Genomic DNA, 22927 nt, shown 5'->3' with positions numbered 1-22927 from the left:
GTTACGACAATTTGTTACTAAAGAGACTTAAAGCAAACGCATAACTTTACAAAACTAAAAATAGAATATGCTTAGTTCAATACTTATAAGGGAATACAATCGCAATTGTCCTTTTATGCTATGAACTCCATTTTATTTTCATCTTCTTTAGATTATTTTCTGATGGAGGAGGATAAAGATCAAGTACATTTAGCCATTTAGGTCTTTGGTGGTACTTTCACCTAAGGATTATCAGCCATGATATAGATCTTTCCTATGTTTTCTACTTGCACTTTTATCTTTGTGAAAAAGGGCAAATTCGAGAGGGCCTACTTCAATTCCATCTGCAGCTAATTTGAATATAAAACAGGGAAGCAAGTCTATTGAAATTGCAACTCATAATATACATGACTGGCTATGACAATCTGTTCAAATCTAGTGAATCTTGAAGATGATCATCTATTAGATTCTAATTTCAAAGTACTCTACACAAGGAAAAAAATTATAATGCATAGAACAAAAACAAGCACAGGGCATATAAGGGCAGCCACTGAATTTAATCCACAACTCATTTTAAAATAGCACAATAAATAGAGACAGGCCAAAGTCATGTGCTTTCGTCATCTATTAAGTTCGTCATTGACAGAGCTATCAACTCAAAACACACACAAAAAAAAAAAAAGAAGAAGAAGAAAAACCTTCACAAATTGATAAGATAATTTCAAAGCATTCATCACAACAATTTAAAAGTTCCAACTTGAATCTCTGCTTGATCATTTGAACTATTACGTCAAGTGTCATCTACTGATAAAGAATAAGAAAAGAACAGCAATGTGCTTTTCTGATAAGATGAATTCATACAAAGCCACCTATATCCATGGCACAACAAACAATTTCAACAACCTTACAAGTTAAACACCAAAAGAGGCATACATATTGCTTAGTTATGGGCCAAGAATAACGCTCGACACAGCTGATGATCTTTCACCACATTTGCCTGAGACAAGAAAATTATCAATCATATGAGTAGGAACCAGCTTATAACAACTGGTGCAAAATAATGAAAATATTTTCCCAGAACCCATAAAATACAGAAAACCATAACATGGAGTTCTAACAAAGTCACACATTGTATTCCCAATTAATTACAGAAGTAAAAGGCCTAGACAGGAAAGAAAGAGAATATTAGTGTTGCACATAAGATCATTTGGTCATAAGAAAGAGATACATTAATTTTGAATAAAGGCATTTCTCAACTCATTTAACCTGTCAGCAAGAGAAAGAACTTGCAGTAAACTAACAGTAATGAGCACAAAGTGGCAGATTTCAGGTTAACCTATAACAGATAAATATCACAACCAAATCAAATGAAGTAGTTTCAAACTCCTTTTTATGGACAGAATTCAAAATAAATTAAGATTCAATTAAATAACATTGGTCAAGGGTCCCGGTAGAGCAAAACTGAAAACCAACATTGATTTCCAAACCAGTGATCACCGCCCTCCTAACTTTATTTCTCTCACCAAACAGTAATAATGTTGCGGTCGCTTCAGTCATTTTTCTTCAACCCAGGCTCACCTGTAGTATGCCATCTTAGCCTTAATTTCCTGGCCTCCCTTACCATTTCTTTCTTCAACCACTTAGTTATAACAATCAAAAGGTTCTTACTTTGCCACCAGAATTTATAAAAACAACCCTCCTACCCAGAGATAGTGTTAAAGAAAGCTAGGCCCCTTACTGATGCTCTCATTCAAGACAGGCAAATTACAGATGTAACTTTGATTGCTACTTTAGTTCTTGATTGGAACCTAAAAAGTAAGGAAGCATGTGTTTTTTGAAAGTTGGATCATAGAGAAAGCTTTTGTTCAACTCAATTGGTCATATCTTATCTCTACTTCAAGGAAAATCAGGTTTGGTGATAGGTTATCAGATAGATCAAGTTCACAGTGTTGGTTAACAGATCTCTAGTGGAATTTAAAGATTCTTACGCAGGGAACTCTCTCACCATTCCTCTTCATCTTGGCTATGGATGGACTTAACCAAATGTAGGATGAAGTAGTCCAAATCAGTGTTATAAAAAGCGCTCACCACGTTGCCAATGGCGAGGCATAGTCGCCTCTTGTTGTAGTGGCATTGAGGCAGGTGACACGGCGAGGCGACAATGGCGTCGCCTTTTTTTCTTTTTTAGAGTTTTAGGGATAAAAGGCAATTTTAGGTCTTATTTTCCTATTTTTGGCTCTACTAGCTTACTCGATTAGCGACTGCGGCTGCTACCATCTACCATCTCACAAGTTCGACTTCGACTCCGGCTACTCCGGTAAGTACTGATTTCTATTATTTTTTTTCTTTCTTCTTCTTCTTACTCCGGTGACTCAACCGGTGGTTTGGCATACTGTTTTTTTTTTCCTCCTCTTTTTCTCTATTTTTCTTCCTCTATAACAGTAATATAGTGTTACAGTGTTACTGTAACAATAAGCATAAATGTATTATGTAAAAAAATCTTTTTTTAGTAACTTATATAACATAGTAATATACTAATTAAATGACTTGATCATTAACAACTATTTCAATTTCAACGGTGTCTCAATCTACTAGTAGCAAACAAAGGGACATTGGATGGAATTATGGTACACAAGGACCATCAAAAGATGTGGTGATATGCAATTTTTGTCGACGTACTATCAATGGTGGTATTAAAATGTCAAGATATGTCAAACTTGTCTGGCAAATATTAGAGATAAAGTAAAGGCATTTGTAGATTGCAAAGCCGCGACAAATCTAAAGAATCAAAGATATATGCCATCGTATAATATTGTTGTTGATGATGATAATATGAATGAACATGACGAAATGATGCCTCCCTCCAAATCTCAAAGAATTGTCTTCGAGTGGTAGTTATCATCCTCGGCACGAGATGTGACAAAAGGTCTTATTAATAGTTTTTTTCTACAAAAGCCACAACACAATACAAACTTTGAAAAGGCGGGAGTAGGAGGAGATCGGGGAATTGATGACACAAAAAAGATCTTAAGGGAGCAGGTGGCAAATGCTTTTGCGGTATGGATGTATGATGCAGGCCTGCCATTGAACTGTGTCAATTATGATCCATTTGCTAACTTCATAGAAGCGGTAGGACAACATGGCCCGGGAATGGAGCCACCTACCAATCATGGCGTTAAGAGTTACTCAATTAAAGAAAGTTCATGAACTTGTCGAGAAGTATAAGGTGCAATGACAAAAATATGGTTGTTCTATTCTGATGGATAAATGGATAAAACACACAATGGAAAAATGATCATTAATATTTTGGTGAATTATCCGATAGGTAGTATCTTTCTAGGTTCAGTTGATGCTAGCAATGAGTCCACCACTAACACTAAAATGTACAACTTGTTTGAGAGGACAATTGAGGAAATTGGACCAGAAAATGTTGTTCAAGTTGTAACTAATAATGCCAGTGAGAATGTGAAAGCGGGAGAGCTTATGAGTGTTGTGTACCCACATAACTACCGGACTCCATATGTTGCCCATTGCATTAATTTGATATTGTAGGACACATTCAAGATTAACCCGTATGCTTCAGGTAATACTTAATACCTCTTTTCTCCGGCCTTGTTGTGTGGAGCGGAGTGTTGGCCAGTTAAGAACTCCCACATCCAAAAAATGAAGGTGGCAGAAATGCGGATGTTGCGCTGGATGTGTGGACAGACTAGAGGGGATAGAGTCCGGAATGAGACTATCCGGGAGAAGGTTGGTGTGACTTCAGTGGAGTGCAAGATGCGGGAAGCACGATTGAGATGGTTCGGACACGTGAAGAGGAGGGGCATGGATGCCCCGGTCCGTAGGTGTGAGAGGCTAGCGTTGGATGGTTTTAGGCGGGGTAGGGGTAGGCCGAAGAAGTACTGGGGTGAGGTGGTTAGGCGGGACATGGAACAGTTACAGCTCACCGAGGACATGACCCTAGATAGGAAGGTCTGGAGGACGCGAATTACGGCAGAGGATTAGGGCCAGTTCGGGCGCTAGTGTAGGGAATTACTTGGTGGGGGTTTTATTCTTGTCATGATTCCGTGTTTCATGTTGTATTACGAATCTGTGTGCTTTCCCCTGCTTTCCTCTGCTTTATATTACTTATGGGTGCCGTATTTATGTTATGTAATCTGCTTCTGTGCTGCACTATGTGTTTGTGTGGTATCTCGTGCCTTGAGCCGGGGGTCTATCGGAAACAGCCTTTCTACTTCATCAGAGGTAGAGGTATGGACTGCGTACATCTTACCCCCCCAGACCCCCACTAGGTGGGAATACACTGGGTTTGTTGTTGTTGTACTTAAGTACAAATATTTATTAAGCTAATATTTGATATGATGTCTTTTACAGTTTTTAAGAAGGCCACTGTAAAGCGTGGATCTTGGGCCTAACTCAAACTCAAAAGCTAGCTCATGAGGTGAGGATTGCCCAAGACCATATAAGGAGACCAAGGATCCTCTAACCCACCAATGTGGGACTCCAACACCCCCCCCCGCACGCCCAGGATTGGACATCTGAAGCGTGAACAATATAAGATGGGGGCCCCAACATCAAAAACAATGAATTGGGTGGGCCTGGCTCTGATACCATGTAAAGAATGAATCTTGGGCCTAACTCAACCTCAAGAGCTAGCTTTCGAGGTTGAATTATGCCCAAGATCCATTCTTTACATGGTATGGTTAGAGGGTCCTTGGTCTCCTTATATGGTCTTAGGCAATGCTCACCCCATGAGCTAGCTTTTGAGGTTGAGTTAGACCAAGATTCATTCTTTACATGATATCAGAGCCAGGTCAATTCCCGTTTGGGCTCCCGGTCCACGCGCCAATTGGGCCCTGGGCGTGAAGAGGGTGTTAGAGTGGGTAAAAAGTCCCACATTGATTGGGGAATGGACTGGTAGTTTGCTTATATGGACTTGGGTAATTCTTACCTCTTGAGCTAGCTTTTGAGATTGAGTTAGGCTCAAGATCCATTTTTTACAGCCACAGTGGTTTTTTACCTAAGTCAAAGGCCGTTGTTGTTGAACTTCATGAGAAAATTCACTAATGAGAGAAATTTGGTGAAACCGGCCAACACAAGATTCACAACAGCCTTTTTGACTTTAGAGGCTATGTACAAACAAAGGAAGAACTTGAGAAGGTTGATCATCTCTAATGAATGGAGTTCTAGTAAATTTGCAAAGGAAGTTTCGGGGAAAGAAGTTTCCGCCATTCTTTATTCCACATACTTTTGGAATGATCTAGTCAAAGCTCTTAAAGTTTGTGGTCCTTTTGTCTCGTTCCATCGCTTGGTGGATGGGAAAAAAGACCTCCAATGGGTAGGGGTAGGCGTTAGGTATTCGGTTCGGTATTTTCAAAATTCGGGTTCGGTAATTTGGCAATTGAACATAGATACCACATACCATACTTATAGACATCGGTTAATTAAACTTCGGTTCGGTACGATATTTGGTAATACCATATTAAAGTTGGAGATGTGCAAATGTACGTTTAAACTTCAAAGAGTATATTTAATAGAAACCCTATTTAGTATTCTTTTTGTTGCTTTTTACGAATATATTACCAAGGTCCAAGAGATTTTTTGAGATGACTAGTACTATTGTCTATTGGGTTAGGTTAGACATATATATATATATATTCGATAATTGGTAAATACTGAATACAAAATGGTATTAATATCTTGTACCAAACCCAATTCTGGATACTGAAATATTGAAATTTTACTCCTAAATACTGAATACAAATTACGAATTTTTTCGGTTCAGTTCGGTAATTCGATTTTTGGTATTCTATGCCCATCCGTACCAATGAGCTATATGGTTGAAGCAATGGATAAGGCGAAGGAAACTATTCAACGGGGGTTTGATGGAGTATCGAGGCATTATCAGAAAGTCCTCAAAATAATTGATTCAAGGTGGACTAACAAGCTCAAACGACCTTTGCATTCCGCAGAGTATGTTCTGAATTCGGGATTGTACTTTAGATCAACTATGAATGAAGAGAAAATTGCTAAAGTGTGGGAGAGTTACTACACTTGCATTGAGACAATGGTCCCCGATCTTTCCACACAAGATTTACTACTTGCTGAGCTTGCTACGTACAAGACTGCGGATGGATTGTTTGGTTCTGGTCAAACTGTTAGAGCCAGAGACACAAGGTCTCACCCGGTTAGTGAAAAGATTATTATTAGAATCTAATTAGTAACTACTTTATTATGAACAGATTCATTCCAAGAAGAGGAATAAGCTTGAGCTATCGCGTCTCAATGATCTAGTGTATGTTAAGTACAATAGAACATTGACACGTCACTATGATATTCACGATACCATTGATCTAATTCTCTTGGAAAATATTGAAGATGCTAATGAATGGTTACTTGTTGGCCCCGAAGATCAAGAAGATGAACTAGTGTATGAGGAAGGTGATTTTAATTGGGTTACTATTGCTATGGCAGCTGGAGCTGATGATGGTAATGTCAATGGTCTTTGGAGAAAGTCTTCAAGGTTAAGTCCTTGACAAGGGAAAAACGACAAGTTCAAGTCAGACTCGAACCCTAGTTGATGAAGAATCCGAAGAGGAAGAAGATGAGGGGCAATATAATGAAATGCATGTCGGACTAGAAGATTATGCAAATCTTAAAGAAGAATAAACTTTAAAGTTTTAGTATTGCTAGTTTTGTGGATATTGGATTGTTAAGTCATTCAAGTTCTAAACTTTTAGTATTTATTTACTATCTATTTTTAATTCTTTACTTGAAATATTTCCTAATATATTAGTGCTATTGAAATTTTGATCATTTATATATTATTTTAATTTTTTTGTATTAATTATCACTGCACTTTCAAAAGGCGATCGCCTCTCCGCGTGACAAGGCCTTGTCGCCGTCCAAAACACTGGTCCAAATGAATTGGTTGATAGGGGATCTGGGAACTCAATCACTGACACTTATAAAGTTTGCGTTGATGATACTTCGATATCTTGTGAAGTACACTCAACCCAAGTTCTAAATCTTAATCTCACAATCTTAATATTTGAAGATCCCTCGAATCTTTTTTTTTAGATCAAGTAAAAGTATTTTCATTCATAAAGAAGCTCCCACAGATTTTCACATTAACATGTTGAGGAGTGTGATGTATCAAGTAAATTCAGTGCCAAACTTGACTGAACTGGCAGATCGTTTGTGTTACATCACTGGTGTATTTTCCCAACTACCAGCTTGGGGCTTCCATTGGGTGTTGAGTTCAAAGCTATTGGACTCTGACATAGGGTTGAGAAAGTACTAGCAACATGGCAAATGTCAGGTCTCTAGAAAGAAGTGGTTAAAGCAAAGCATGGAACCTATAAGCATCGGCGCACCAATGTTTCGAGAACAATAAGGTAGATTTATGGGAAACTATCAGCAAACTATGGGAGGAATTTTCACAAAATATATCTTTCCCAGTTGGAAATGGTTCTCACATTGAATTTTGGAAAGATAAATGTCTTGGCAACTCCGTTCTACTGAATGAATTCCCCCGCCTATTCAATCTTCGTGGTGACGCTAACTTGTCCATTTCTCAATATAGAGATGGGAATAGCTGGAAATTACATTCAGAAGGAATGACAATAACTAGGAACTGGAAGATCTCCTAGGTCAACTCGGCGATTATTGATGAATCAGATAGTTTGAAATGGGTCATACAAAAGAAGGAAGATTCACAATTAAAACAGGTATAATTATTATTGTTCCAACAATGGTATGTCAAACTACTGAACCTGGAAACTGATTTAGAAGACAAAGCTATCAATGAAGTATTTGCTACAACTGGCTAGCACTACATGGAGCATGCTTGATCCAAGACAACCTCATCAAAAGAGTTTTCAGATTGCAAATAAATGCTGCTGCATGTGCCAAAAGTCAGTAGAGTCAATCAATCACTTGTTGCTCCTGTGTGCAGTTGCAAATGACATTTGAAATATGTTTTATTCTATTTGGGACTTAGATAATGCTGCCAAAAAGTCTGAAGGAAGCAGTTGAGTTCTGGAGCTCCTGTAAGTTGATAAAGCCATTGGGAAAATTTGGAGTACGATATCAGCCAACATTTTTTGGATAGTATGACACAAAGGAATCACTGATGTTCCAACGGTATATCAACTCCAAACCACTCTCTCAAGGCTAAATGTATCCTACTTCTTTGATTGGAGTAAACTTTCCCCGGTAAATTTCACTGAATAGTTTCTGGATTCCCTTGAATATTTCTAAACTTTGTTCGCCCACTGCACATAGATTATTTTTTTTATTTTTTCTGTATTTGGAGCTAACAGGTTCATTATGTTAGCATAGTCTCACTTTTTTTGCTTTCGATAAGTAGCATAGCCTCAAACACTTCCCTTGTGGACCTTGTTTGTTTGTTTGTTAGTTCCCTGTTTTAGTATAGACAAACGCACTGGAGCTAACAATACTAATTTTGTAACCGTAGCATCTTCTTGATGCAAGCAATGCAACAACTTAAATTATCAGAAGAGAAAATTATGCCCCTTATGACAGGTTGGTACAAAAATAACTTGCATCTATTAACAAGGTACTACAAAAATAACTTGTAACTACCTTAAATCATAACAACTATATCAGGAAACATAAGAAAGATCAGAACTTGGCCAATGGAGAATCTATATATATATAAAAGCAAAGCATAAGCTGGACAAGATGCCATGTGTCAAGCTATTAAAATAGCCACGTGGCACTTTTTAAGACAATATTTTAAGACAAAGTTAAAAATACTGTAATAACAATTTTAAATTGAAAAATTAAGTATTTGAACTTGAATAAATTATCCTTTTACAAAACAGATTTTCATTATCTTAAAAATAGAAACTAATAATTAAAGAGTTCTAATAGATAAAACAAAAATAGCAATAGTAGTACATACGTAAATGGTAAATAATATGATTTGATTTCAAATAATTTTTTAATTTAAATATAATATTAGAAGATAAATATGCATTACATTTAAAAAATTAAAGATAATGAAGAACTTATCTTCTTTCAACAAATTGAAATATTATTTGAATTTGAATGAAAGTTGAAATGGAATGAAATTCTACATCTTAATCTATTTGAATTTGAAGTACATTTTCCTTTAAAAAAAGATTTTTATATAACGTGGTTTGATTTCAAATAATTCTTTTAATTCAAATAGAATATTAGAATATAAATATGCATTGTATTTAAAAAATTAAAGAATTATTTTTAGTGGTAGTATGGAATCTATATTTATAATAATAATTAGTTGTAGTACTGTTGACAATTGGAGTAATAGTACGTACATAGTATGTAGAACAATAATAATAATAATAATAATAATAATAATAATATAAAAGCAAGACAAGATGTCACGTGGCAAGATATTAAAAAGCCATGTGGCAATTCTTAGGACATAACAAAATAATGTTGTAATAATAATGTATTAAAAGATTTAAAATATTTAAATTTGAAAATATATTATTCTTTATTTGAAAAAAGATTTCATTAGCTTAAAAGTAGAAACTCATGGTTAAAGAGTTTTGAATGAACTTTTACTCTTTTATGTTTATCTCTTTAAAAATTCAAATAAATGTTATAAATTAAATAAAAGCAACAAAGTCATAGCATATGTACAAAAGGGGATGGGAAGAGATATGGTGAGTATATTAAACTTTAATTTAAAATTAAAATAAATTAAACAAATAATATTAAAAAAAATTATTAATAAATTTTCAAAAATATTATTAATAAATTTGGACACTTTAGGAATTGTAAAAATAATAACAAAAATAATAATAACGATATATATCACAAGAAAAACAAATATTTATGACTATTATATAAAAAATTGGGAAGTTGATATGAAGCCCGGTGTCATTTTTTAGGACAAGTTTAATAGTATTGTAATAATATTTTTATAATTATTTGAGTTTTAAAATACATGTCCTTTTAAATAAATATTATTAATTAGTTTTAAAATAGAAACCCACAATGAAAGAGTTTTAAATGAACTCTTATATTCCATAAACTTATCTATATCAAATATAATGATACATATATTATTAGTTTAATTATTATTATTATTGTTATTTATAAATATAAGTAATATAATATTTGTGGTGTGTATCTAAAACTTTTTCTTAGTTGCAATTATTTAAAAATTTTAAAGATAAATTAAAATTTAATAATTGAATTCAATGTATATAACTATTTGAAATACTTTTATATATCTAAGTTTTCAATTTATTTTTATAAAAATAAAAAAATTAACAAACAAAAGAAAGAAAGAAAGGAAAGGAAAGAAAACAAAAGAAAATTAAGAAGAAAAAACGTGGAAAAAAGAAAAGGTAAACTATTAAAAGACAATTAAGACAAATTATTAATTTTAAATTAAAAATAATTATAAAATAAAATTCATATTAGAAAAAGTTAGTTATCACATTAGAGAGTTCTAATTGGACTCTTACCAAGTTTTGAATTTGAAATATATTATCTTTTTAATAAAAAAATTTCATTATCTTAAAAATAAAAACCTATAACTGAAGAGTTCTAATAGATATTTGTTAATTCAAACTTATCTTTTTAAAATTTAAATTTTATAAACTAAATTTAAATACAATTTATTTACATATTAATGAAAGATGAAAATGTTATTAAATTATTTTTTTCTTCTTCTTTTTCATCTTATTAATAATAATAATAAGAAGAAGAAGCATCATCATAATAATAATAATCAGTAGTAGTTGTAGTAGTATAGTGATAGAAGCAATGGTAAAATGTAGGTGTAGTAGTATAGTGATAGAAGCAATAGTAAAACGTAGTTATAGTAGTATAGTGATAGAAGCAATAGTAGTAAAACGTGGGGAAAAAGGTAAACTATCAAAAGATAATTAAGCCTAATAAATTATTAATTCAAATTAAAAAAAATTATTAAATAAAATTACATATTAGAAACAGTTAGTTATCACATTAGAGAGTTATTAGACTCTTATCAAGTTTTGAATTGAAAGATTATGTATTTGAATTTGAAATGCATTATTCTTTTAATAAAAAAAAAATTATTATCTTAAAAATAGAAACTCATAATTAAAGAGTTCTAATAGATATTTGCTATTTCCAACTTATCTCTTTAAAATTTAAATGTTATAAAATATATTTAAATATAATTTATTTACATATTAATGAAAGATGAAAATTTTATTAAAATATTATTATTATTAATAATAATAATATCAAAAGATAATTGAGACTAATAAATTATTCATTTTAAATTAAAAAAATTACAAAATTAAATTACATACTAGAAATAGTTAGTTATCACACTAGAGAGTTCTAATTGAATTCTTAAAAAGTTTTGAATTGAAACATTAAGGATTTGAATTTTAAATGTATTATTCTTTTAATAAAAAAATCATTATCTTAAAAATAGAAACCCAGAATTGAAGAGTTCTAATAGATATTTGCTCTCTCAAACTTATCTCTTTAAAATTTAAATGCTATAAAATATATTTAAATGTAATTTATTTACATATTAATAAAAGATGAAATTTTATTAAAATATTATTATTATTGTTAATAATAATAATAATAATATCAAAAGATAATTAAGACTAATAAATTATTAATTTTAAATTAAAAAAATTACAAAATAAAATTACATACTAGAAATAGTTAATTATCACATTAGAGAGTTCTAATTGGACTCTTATCAAGTTTTAACAAAAAGATTTTCATTATCTTAAAAATAGAAAATTTGTTATTTTAAATTTATCTCTCTAAAACAAATAATTCATAATTAAAAAGTCATAAATAAACTCTAACTATATCATAATCATAATAATAAATAATATATACGTAAATTAAGTAGAAGTAAAAATAATATTACACACGTGTACGGATGGTAATGGGGGAGTGTAAGTTTAAGCTACGCGGGGCGGGTTAAAGTAATTTTTTTTTAAAATGGTGCAGTGCGGTGCGGGTATATGCGGGTTTAAATTAAAAAAATACTGGAATTAAAAATATTAGATATTATATATACTTAAATTGAAAATAATATGATACTTAAATCTTTTTAAAGTAATATGATTTAATATGTTGGAATTTAAAATATTATTTTAATATTATCCGTGCATCGCACGGGTACGTATACTAGTAGATATAAAGATGAAGAACAACAAGTTAGACAAATGGAGTGTTCTTGGCATGAAACTGGTATATTCAGATGACATGATTTTGTTACTCTGGCTTGACTATTTTTCCTAGATAAATTTATTTTGACTAATCAATATACATTTGCATTTCACTTAGAATTTGAATCTGAGACCTTATGATTTTCTCCCCACGTTATTGACCACTAGGTCCCATACTATTGGTCGCATTCAATGCTTCTTTATAAGTTTGTACTATTTTTTCTATTACTAGAGATGGTAAGCTACCGGGAGTCGCAACTTTCATGGGAACAATTATCCATATGCTCTATAAATTACTACACTAGAACTTGGTGAGTTGGTGTTACACAAGCTTGATAGTTAGGCGATCAAAACAGAACAAATGCCTCTTCAGCAATCCACTGAATTTTACAAAGGCACCAAATAAAAAGTCAATGACCAAATAGCTATAAATGTTAAGAAATATGGATTGTTAGATTGACCACCAATTACATGGTTTTTTTGACCTAGTCTCCGGTATCTGATGTGAAATAAATTTGTCAGATTCCCTCTGATTAAGTCAAGAATCAATTACAGCCAATTCCTACAGTTAAACCAAGTCATAGAGAATTCCTCCCCCACTATTAATACTCATATTCATACAATTATAGCAAAATCCTTCCACTATATTCATTGATATTCAATTATATAGACTTCAAAATGGCGTATCTGAATATCACTAGGCAAGTTCAACGCACTGGCATAACTGAATATTATTATGCGCGTTCACTATAATCTAATTTTTCAAAATGAAGAATTAAACTGCAAAGCCACAATCAGTTTTCTCTAACGAAATAATAGTTTATTTCATTCTTTAGATCATTGACATTTATTCATTTCATATAGTTGCTGAAATAACTCAAGTAATTGCAAGTGAAAACTATACTTGTCTTCAACGAAAAAAGAACGAAATACATACCTATTGAAGAGGTCGGAAGCAAGAATTTAACTCTAAAATACCTATTTCATCCTTAATAAGATAGATTTATAGACAAGCAAACACCTATGACTTATTGTCCCACCAAACTACATCATATAAATTGGGACAGAGAAATGAAGGACATACCTCCTATTGAAGAGGTCGGAAGCAAATCGAAATCCGTTGTAACACATAAACCATAACAACACAAGCACCAAAATATCTGTAAGTGGTTAAGAACTCCAGATCCAAGCAGTATTAATATATACATACAGATCATAAAAATGAAATTGAAAATCAATAAATTGACAAAAAAAAGCCTAATCAGATCTGACAGGTTAGTAATTAACAAACAAAAAGGATACTGAAGAGACAACGTTCCCACCAATCGAGCATGTATAAACCAAAAGTGACATTGTATAAATATATTTTCCGTTGAATCCAATTCATTTTTTTTATCCCTGCAGAAATATTGAATTATGAAGAAGAAATGTTATAACTGTAATGATAATTTGCTTGAATAGTTTTAAATAAGCTTTAGCCTCCAAATTAGAATTTTCTTCTTCCATTTCTAGTTGTCAACTTCTCTTTGTTTTTTTTTCTGGTTATCGAATTACAAATGACCCCTTTAGGACAAGAATATTACACATGACTCCCTCAGTTCTAATTTGCTTCTGCAGAAAAGGGTTAAAACTATCCTTGAATAATTTAAAATAGAGTGAAAACATCATTTATTTATTTTTTAGCTTAAAAATACCTCTTCATTTATTTTTTAGCTCAAAAATATCCCTTCTCTAACGAAATGCCACTAAGTTGCCCACGTGAATAAAACACGCCACTTGATCAGTCCATATCAACATTTACCGTGGAAATTAAGTGATCTACCAGAATTTTTGAAATTATGCAAATACCTACAGATGCAATGAAAGAAAAAGTTAACATTACACTACTTAAAAATGGAGAAACCTCTCCAAAAAGGAAAAAACATTAGATTTTGATGGAAAACTAACTAGCTAGTGACTTCATCACTTTCACTTTTATTTACAACATCTTTATTGGTTTCATCTTTCTTTTTCTTCGTTTGTTATGTTTCCTTTTTCACCTCCCCGATCTCCTCTATGTTCTCATCATTAGCTTCGGTATTCAATTCCTCATTTTTGTTATCTATTTTCTGTTTTCTGTTTCAATACCTTAAATGATACGTAATGAAGAGCCCTACTATTTCACAGAAGCACAGATTAGAGAGGTGTTAAGAGTCATTTGGTCCACTTAAGAGGATTTGATTTGGTCAAAGATAGAGAAATAAGGAACTCAAAAGGCTATGCCTTTTGTGTCTATCAGGATGTTTCCGTTACTGATATTCTTGTGCAGCTCTCAATGGGATTAAGGTGGTTGATAAAACCCTTATTGTTAGGCGTGCTAACCAGGGTACAACACAACCTGAACCTGAGCAAGAGAGTGTACTGTTGCATGCACAACAACAGAGCTTTGCAAGTGAGACATTTCTATGCTCTCTAATTCAATTTTCAATTCCTATTGGATTTGATCTCTTAGCAACGATTTGGCTGCTCACCGCTTAATGCATTTGTTTTCTTGCAGAGACTTGTGTTGCAATGTCATGCATTAGCCACAAAGGTCGTGTGTTTAACACAAGTTGTTGAGGTAGATGAGCTCAGTATTGATGATGACAATCAAGATATTTTGGAAGACATGAGAACTGAATGTGGGAAATTTGGTGGGTAGTTAGACAAGATCCTTTTTCCCCTTCTTGTGCTAAGTATATAGCTTTACATATGGTAGCAATACTTATTAAAAAATCTTCCATTTTGATATATTCTGCAGCTTCCCTGGTGAATGTTGTTGTTCTATGTCCAGGTCCTACTGGTGAGCATGCACCAGGGGTTGGTAAGGTAAAAATATATATATACATACATACATATATACATATATATATATATATATATATATCTGCAGATTTCTTAGGCTGGGTCATTTAAAATTTATATGTTGTTAATAGTGGTCCTTTTTTGTTACAGCGAAAGTGATACAACTTAGATATGATGATCTTTCAAAAAATGGATTTCAACTTCTATGAAAAAGCTTTTCAGTACAACTAGTTATAACTTCCTGACATGACGGCTGTTTTCAGCCAATTGAAAGAAGGGGTCTAATCTGTTGGATTGATTCTTTGTCAATGGCTTGTTTTTCACCTCTAAAATGTGGATATGCTAAATCATTTGTGTACATTTCAGGTGTTTTTGGAGTATGGAGACGTCGACGGTGCCAGCAATGCTCACAAATATTGACTGGAAGAAAATTTGGCGGCAGCCAAGTTGTAGCTGTCTTCTATCCAGAAAACAAGTTCAATGAGGGGGACTTTGATGGTTAGTTGTAACCTCTGAATTATCGGAAGTGCTCCGTGAGTCTTATGACATGGGGATTCTTGGTTGGTTTATAGGAATTAACATCTTGGGCTTGTGCTAGAAGTATAGCTCGTTCTGTTTTCCCTTTTCCTTTTTGGGGCATTGTTTATTTCAGAATTATGTCATTCATTTTGGCTGGATTTATGTGTTGGTTGGTGATTGATATGTTTAATAGTTTTAAACATGAAGACTTCGGCGCTTGTCCAAACATTTTTATTTTTTCGCTACTCTTTAGTTTTTAAAATTTCCACGGCACATAAGTAGCAGTAATATCTTCTATAATGTTTATGCTAATAGCGGCTACAATCAGACTTGCTCCTATTACCCTAATGTTGTCCAGCTATTACACTAGAAATGTCAAAGTGTGCAATAATGGAAGATTTCTCATGAAAATGTAGGTCACGTTTAGTTGTACATTAGCAATTTCTGGAACTCTTTGACCATCAGAAGCTGTAGGTCAATGCCACCAAATTCTGTGTTATTGATCTTACGAGTCGTTTGGTAGAGTGTATTAAAAATATATACATGCATTATGGTTTGTGTATTAGTAGTACCATGTTTGGTATCCTTTTTTAGACTATGCATAACTAATACTTGCATTAGTTATACACACTTTTGTGTATTAAAGTGTGTATTACCAATACACATCATTTTCCATGTATTATTAATACAAAGTCTCCAACACATGTATTAACTTAATAAATTACAAAATTACCCTCAAATCATTGTCCCTCTTTCTCTTCATTGAAGCAGCAGTGTCCATGACCCTTTGGATTCTTGAATTCGAAGAACTTGATTCCTCATTTCTTTTTGTTTCAACTGAGTTTTTTTCACCTCCACCCTTTGCTAACACAAGCATTTGTAGTCCTATATTTGTAGCAATTGATGAATCCATTAAGACTGACCTTCTCATTTGTTGTTGTAGTATATCATCATCTTTTTTCGAAGTGGAAAAGCAACGATAATTTTCTCGAGTTCTCCTTCTTACGTCCAATTAATCAAACAATAGTTGCTTTTTCCATCAATTGTGCTTTACTCTTTTGTTCTATTATTTTGTTTCATCAAAGATCTTCAACAACATCACTTCCTAAACTTCTCCAATTAGAATCAAAATTTTCCTTCTCTTTCAACTTACCTTTATCACTTTCGATGGAAGAGTGAAATATTGCATTTATTGAAGAATTCTGAATGTCTACTTTTGATGAAGTTCTGGAAATTGTTTATACTTGACAATTTTTTGAGGAAAAAGAAGCTTTGGAGGATTGTGATGAAGAACTGAAGTTGGGGTTTTAATGGAAAGAAGGGCGTTTTGGTAAAAAATATTTTTTATAAAAATTATATAAATATATATTATCTTTACTACATCGAACCAAACACTATATAAGAAATAACGTTTGCATAACTACTACCAACATTACTAATACTTGCATTAGTGTATTACTAATACACTATATTCGGCATTAATCTTATACATTCTACCAAACGACCCCTTAGTTGTTCTACAGTTGGCACAGTCAGGAAGACACTTGAGTAAGAAGTAAGAATCTGTAAGTTCAAAGCTTGAAGGAGATGGATGCTGATTGCTTACTAACGTCAATGTAACAACTATTTATGAACGAGAAAATGACCAAAATTGCATCGCCATGTTGCCTTTCTCGCAAAGGCGTCGCCTTTTGGATGTTGCAGCGCCACAATGACAAGAGGCGACTATGCCTCGCCATTCGCCATTGGCGAGTCATACCACCTCCAAGGGTTAAGGGGAACCCACTACTTATTCTTTAAGTAAATCACAGATATTTAAAAAAAATATAGGCTTGAGTCATTGATAGGTCCTTAAATTTGTCCCGAAAATTCACTTAAGACTCCTCAACTAAGGCATGTACCTATAAAGTCTAAGGCTGGCAACGAAGTCGGAATTTTCCATTCCGGTCCGTTTATTCCGTTTCCGGCGATATTCTGGTACCGGTATTCAGGAATACGGTACCGGTGCGAATCCCTAAAAAATTCCGATAATTCCAGTTTCGGTTGATCGGTTCCGGTCCGGCGACCCGTTAAAACTTCCCTATGATATCTTCAGTTAACTTTTTACATATTTTTTGGAAAAAATCTTGATCATTTTTGCTGAACAATTGAACAAGAAGGTTGTATTTTGTAGATATGCAGTGTATTTGTTGGTTTTTTTTCTTTTTTAAAATTAGGTTGGCAATATGGGAATCAAAGTTTAATAAAAAACTTAATAAATTATATTTTCAAAAACTTTTAAACATATAGTAAAACTTAAACTTATTAAAAAAAGTTAAGTTAATATATATATATATATATATATATATATATAAATAAAAATTAAGATATATTAAAACTTAAATTTATTAAAAAACTTAAACTTTTTAAACTTTTCATATTAAAAATTAAACTTAAATTTTAAACATTTTAAGATATATTAAAACTTAAACTTAAATTTTAAACTTTTTAAGATACATTAAAACTTAACTTATTAAAAAAAAAAGTTAATAAGTTATATAAGTTAATATATATATATATATATATATATATGTATATAAATTAAGATATATTAAAAATTAAACTTAAATTTTAAACTTTTTAAGATCTATTAACACTTAAACTTATTAAAAAAAGTTAATTAATTATATAAGTTAATATATATATATAAAACTTGAAGGGAAACCTAACTGATAAAGTTGCTGCCATGTGACCAGGAGGTCACGAGTTCAAGCCTTGAAAATAGCTTTTGGCAGAAATGCAAGGTAAGGCTGCGTATGATACACCCTTGTGGTGGGGCCCTTCCCCGGACACCGCGCATAGCGGTAGCTTTAGTGTACCGGGCTACCCTTTTATATATATTAAACTTATATAAATTATATAAGTTAATATATATACAAATTTAATTAAGGCCATTAAATTATATAAGTTAATATATATATAAAGATTAAACGTTGAAAAAAAAACTGTAATTAGTACGTTAACGCCATTCCGACGTCTCTTCCGGTGAAGTTCCGGCATCATTTCGGTCCGACCCGGTTCCACACCGGTAACCAACGGACTGGTGCGTAGAAGGGAAAATTTTCGATATTCCGGTTCCGACAACTTTTCCGGTACTGGTTCCGATTCTGGTCAACCCGGTCCGGCAGTACCGATTCCGGTTCGTTGCCAGCCTTAATCAGGCCCCTAATCAACCCGAATTTTGATCCAATTAGACATTTTTTTCACAATCAGCAAAAGGTATATGGAGAGTGTGTTACACTCGCGTGACGTGGCACAAAAGACGAATTAAACGATGACACTTGGCATTGAATTCAAAATTAATTAAAAAATATTTCATAACTAATTAAATTATAATTAAAAACTTTTTATAACTTTTCTTAAAAAAAAAACAAATAAACCCCCCTGCCCCCTCCTCTTCTTTACAATTTTGTAAATTGAATTAAATTTACATTGTTGTTGATTTGTGGAAAAAAATGAATTTCCATTTTTTTGGCGAAGTTTCATTTTTTCAGGCAAAGTTTCATTTTTTCCAGCAAACTAATGGCGGAAAAGAATTAAGAATAAGATTGAACTAAAACAAAAAAAATTCAAATCGAATTTAAAGATAAATTCAAAACTAAGAACAAAAAAGGAGAAAAGGTAAAAAAAATGGGAGGTAAATTAAGTTTAAGTAAAAAAATCAGGAAGAAGAGTGGGAAAGAAGATGAAGAAGTTCCATTTTTTCCGGCAAACTAATGGCGAAAAAGAATTAAGAATAATATTGAACTAACACCACAAAAATTCAAATCGAATTCAAAGATAAATCAATATATATATATAAAGGAGAACTATAGAGGAGGTGATGTGGCACTTCTCTATGACCCCCATTCATATTTATCTTTTTTGTGTTTTTTTTTGAATTTTTTCTTTCATTTTTTGCATTTACTTATTTATATTTCATAGGTTACAAAAAAACTAAAAACTTCTATCGCATTTATTTAATTATATTGCATAGGTTACAAAAAACCTTCATCTATTTGTATTCTCCATTTAAAACATGTCTCTTAAACTCCCTTCTTTATGCCTAAACTAATCTATAAATAACAATCATGAAGTGGTGGATGTACATTTCTATTCTCCTTCCTTCATGTTTGATTCCTATTCTTGATCTCTTCTAAATTTTGATTTAAGCTAGCGGTAGGGAATTTTCTTCCTTTTCATTATTGTTTAAGTTAAATTTTTCATTTACAATGTAATACAATGTTCATGTGTGAAAGAATATTTGTAAGTACTAATTATACGATGCATTTTGAATTTGTCAGAAGGGGTATTCGTTTAGTTTATTGCATTTTTTAAGTATCTTTCGACTAATTGTGCCAATTATTTTATTTATTATTGTATGAAACCTATAGTTTTGAAAACACTATTTTCACATTTATTAAAGTGCTACTGAGCTACTATTATAGAAGCGGACTTATTTTAGTTTAAGAATAGCGACATTCAAAGGAGAGCAAGATAGTACATTTTTTGTTGATGAAAATTTAATTTAGATTTCAATGCTTTTGTATTTTGAAGTGAAAATAACTAAAAGTTTGGCAACTAATTTAAAAGCATGCACATGAATTTGATAAAGTTCTTAACCTTTCCCCTTAATGGATATCTTTATTAGTTTTATTCTTAATGATTTCAAAATTGTCAACTTAACCTCATGTGTATAACCTTCAAAAATTAATTTATAAGTTTGAGATATTTTACTTCATGAAAAATATAACACTATTACATCTGAAAATTAAAAAAAAAAAAGAAAATGAGAAAAAAAGGTCAAACAAAAAGATATTTCATGTAATTTTATTAGAGTTTATTTATAGTATGGTATAGTTAGATTTTGTATATATATATGTATATATATATATATGTTCACATTTTTCTTTTTGAAAAAAAAACACTAAATTGTCACTATTATTTCTTATACATTATGATGACTTTTTCATTTTACTGTATCCTTTTCAATTTCTCTCCTCTTAGTTTTGTGCTTAATGATACTCAGAATTGTCAACATAATCTTTTATGATTATAACCTTCAAAATTGATGTACAAGTTTATGCTACTTCTCTTTATAAATAATTGACAACCTTTCACTAAAACTCTTAACTTTCACCTTTAATTATCTCCATTAGTTTTGTTCTTAATGATACTCATAATTGTTAATGTAACCTTTCATGTTTATAACCTTCAAAATTGATGTATAATTTTATAATACTTCTCTCTATAAATAATTGACAACATTTCACTAAAGTTCTTAACTTTCACCTTTAATTATCTTTATTAGTTTTGTTCTTAATGATAATCATAATTCTCAATGTAACCTTTCATGTTTATATCCTCCAAAAATTTATGTATAAGTTTATGATCTCTCTCTCTATAATTGTCAATCTTTCACTAATTTAGATGATTCGATTTGAAGCTATACATTTATTCATCTATTTAGTTTTTAAAATATTATTAAAAATCACTTTTTAGTTAATATTAAAACTTAATTTTGCTTCTTCATATATTGTATTTGCACCAAAAAAATAATTGTGAAATGAAATTGTCTTTCTCCTTTGTTGAAGAGAAGAAAGAAAATATTTTTATTACGTATTATGATTAGAAAAATATAAAATGCGTAAGAAATAAGTAACTATAGGATAATGAAAAAGTTTGGTCTCATAATAAACTGAAACTATTTTCTAAAATAAAATAACATTGTAGTGGAAGAAAAAAGCTAAATAGATATATTAGAAGACTTTTGGGTACTTTAGAATACGATATACATATAAAAAGTGCTCATAAATAATACTTTCTCCGTTATATTTTAATTTGTCATTTTACTAAAAATAAATGTCTCATATTAGTTAATTACTTACTAAATTAGGATAAAATTAATCAATTTTTCTCATTTTACCCCTATGATTAATAGTATACATTAAATGTGAACAATTATGCATAATCTCATTTTTTTTATATGTAATATGTAATGTGATGATTAACTATTAAATAGTTATGTGTAAATCATTGATATTTTTCTTTCAATTATTTTAGATTTTATGAAATAAACAGATTTTGGCTAGATCGAATATGTATTAGAACACAATGATAACAAAGTGGATTTAATTGACCACAAATTTACAATATCTGAACACTGAAAAGATTCACATTATACTCTTGGGATGGAAATTTTTTTTTTTTTTTTGTATATTAATATGGTACAATGTGTGTTTGATATTATTGTATATAATTAAAATATTTCACAGTTGAGTTTCACAATTTAAGGTTCTTTGATTATTTTTAATATATTAAAATAAAAAAGTATATATTTAATAACGTATTTTTTGGTCGCGCAAAGCGGGGCTAAGTTTCCTAGTTCAAAATTAAGAACAAAAATGAAAAAAAAGTAGAAAAAATGGGAGATACATTAAGTTTTAGAAAAAAAATAAGAAAGAAGAGTGGGAAAGAAGATGAAGAGGGGAGGGGGGTATCGGATTGAGTGGGGGGAAGCTGGTAGCCCTTTTTTTTTAAAATTTTATTTTATTAAAAAAAATTTGGGCCCTCAATGCCACTTGGCACATTTTCATTCGTTATTTATTCAAAAAATCGTGCCTCACGCGCCCCCATTGTGTGGACAATACGCGGAGTGCCACGTAGGCGAAAAAGGTTTGATTGAATCAAATTCGGGTGGGTTAAGGGCCTGATAGGTACAGGTCTTAGTTGAGGGGTCTAAGTGAATTTTCGGGACAAATTTAGGTGCCTGGCGATGACTTAAGCCAAAAAAGTACTTCAAACACACATAATTTGCATTTTTTATTCCGGACATAAAATGCTATTTCATATTTTCTAAATGCTGAAACTGGCCATGAGTATTTCGTAAATACTGGTATGGAAGGTGTAACCTCAGGAGTATTTTCAAGTGAAATATTAGTCTCTACTCACCAATCTTCACAAACTACTTTTTCCAAATTAAGTTTATGTCAAACACACAACATCAACTTTCACAAAATCTCCCACAATTTCAATTTGAAATACTCTTCTCTTTCCTTTTTTTTTTCTTTTTTGTTACTTAAACTAATGGTTACCCAGTAACCGATCTACGAATCCTTTGTCTTTGTCTTCGGTGTGTTTTGTTCTTCATTGAAATAGCACTTCAAATAAATGGTGTGAAATCACAAAGATAAAAAATCAATTAGGTTCTGTTTCATTTCTCCACTTTCTTGGCTTACTATATGAAATCTCTATACCTGGGGTCGTTTGGTACACCGGATAGGATAATTACGAATATGACTATTTTATCCCACCCTCCCTATGGGATAGTAATAATGGTGGGATAAAATAGTCCCGGGCTTTGTTAATACCTCATA

At 31.7% G+C, this 22927-nt stretch overlaps 1 protein-coding gene across 2 annotated transcripts in view; it reads right to left on the bottom strand.

Annotated features, from left to right (window-relative positions):
- Nucleotides 1–666: 666 nt before the first annotated feature.
- The window catches only part of LOC107858587, a 25685-nt gene continuing 3424 nt past the window's right edge, over nucleotides 667–22927 (bottom strand). The window contains exons 2-5 of one of the 2 annotated variants that reach the window (XM_047406509.1): nucleotides 13886–14039; nucleotides 13494–13589; nucleotides 13276–13351; nucleotides 667–976 (exon numbers count right to left, since the gene is read on the bottom strand). In XM_047406509.1, coding sequence (XP_047262465.1) covers nucleotides 964–976; nucleotides 13276–13351; nucleotides 13494–13578 — 174 coding nt within the window. In that variant the 5' untranslated portion in view covers nucleotides 13579–13589; nucleotides 13886–14039 and the 3' untranslated portion in view covers nucleotides 667–963. The remainder of the gene's footprint in view (nucleotides 977–13275; nucleotides 13352–13493; nucleotides 13590–13885; nucleotides 14040–22927) is intronic. The other variant, XM_016703317.2, reaches the window with a different exon arrangement.

Source organism: Capsicum annuum, chromosome 2 (genome assembly GCF_002878395.1).
Source record: "Capsicum annuum cultivar UCD-10X-F1 chromosome 2, UCD10Xv1.1, whole genome shotgun sequence".
Taxonomy (NCBI): domain Eukaryota; kingdom Viridiplantae; phylum Streptophyta; class Magnoliopsida; order Solanales; family Solanaceae; genus Capsicum; species Capsicum annuum.
Note: the sequence above shows the minus strand (reverse complement) of the source record. Positions and strands in the feature narration are given on the sequence as shown.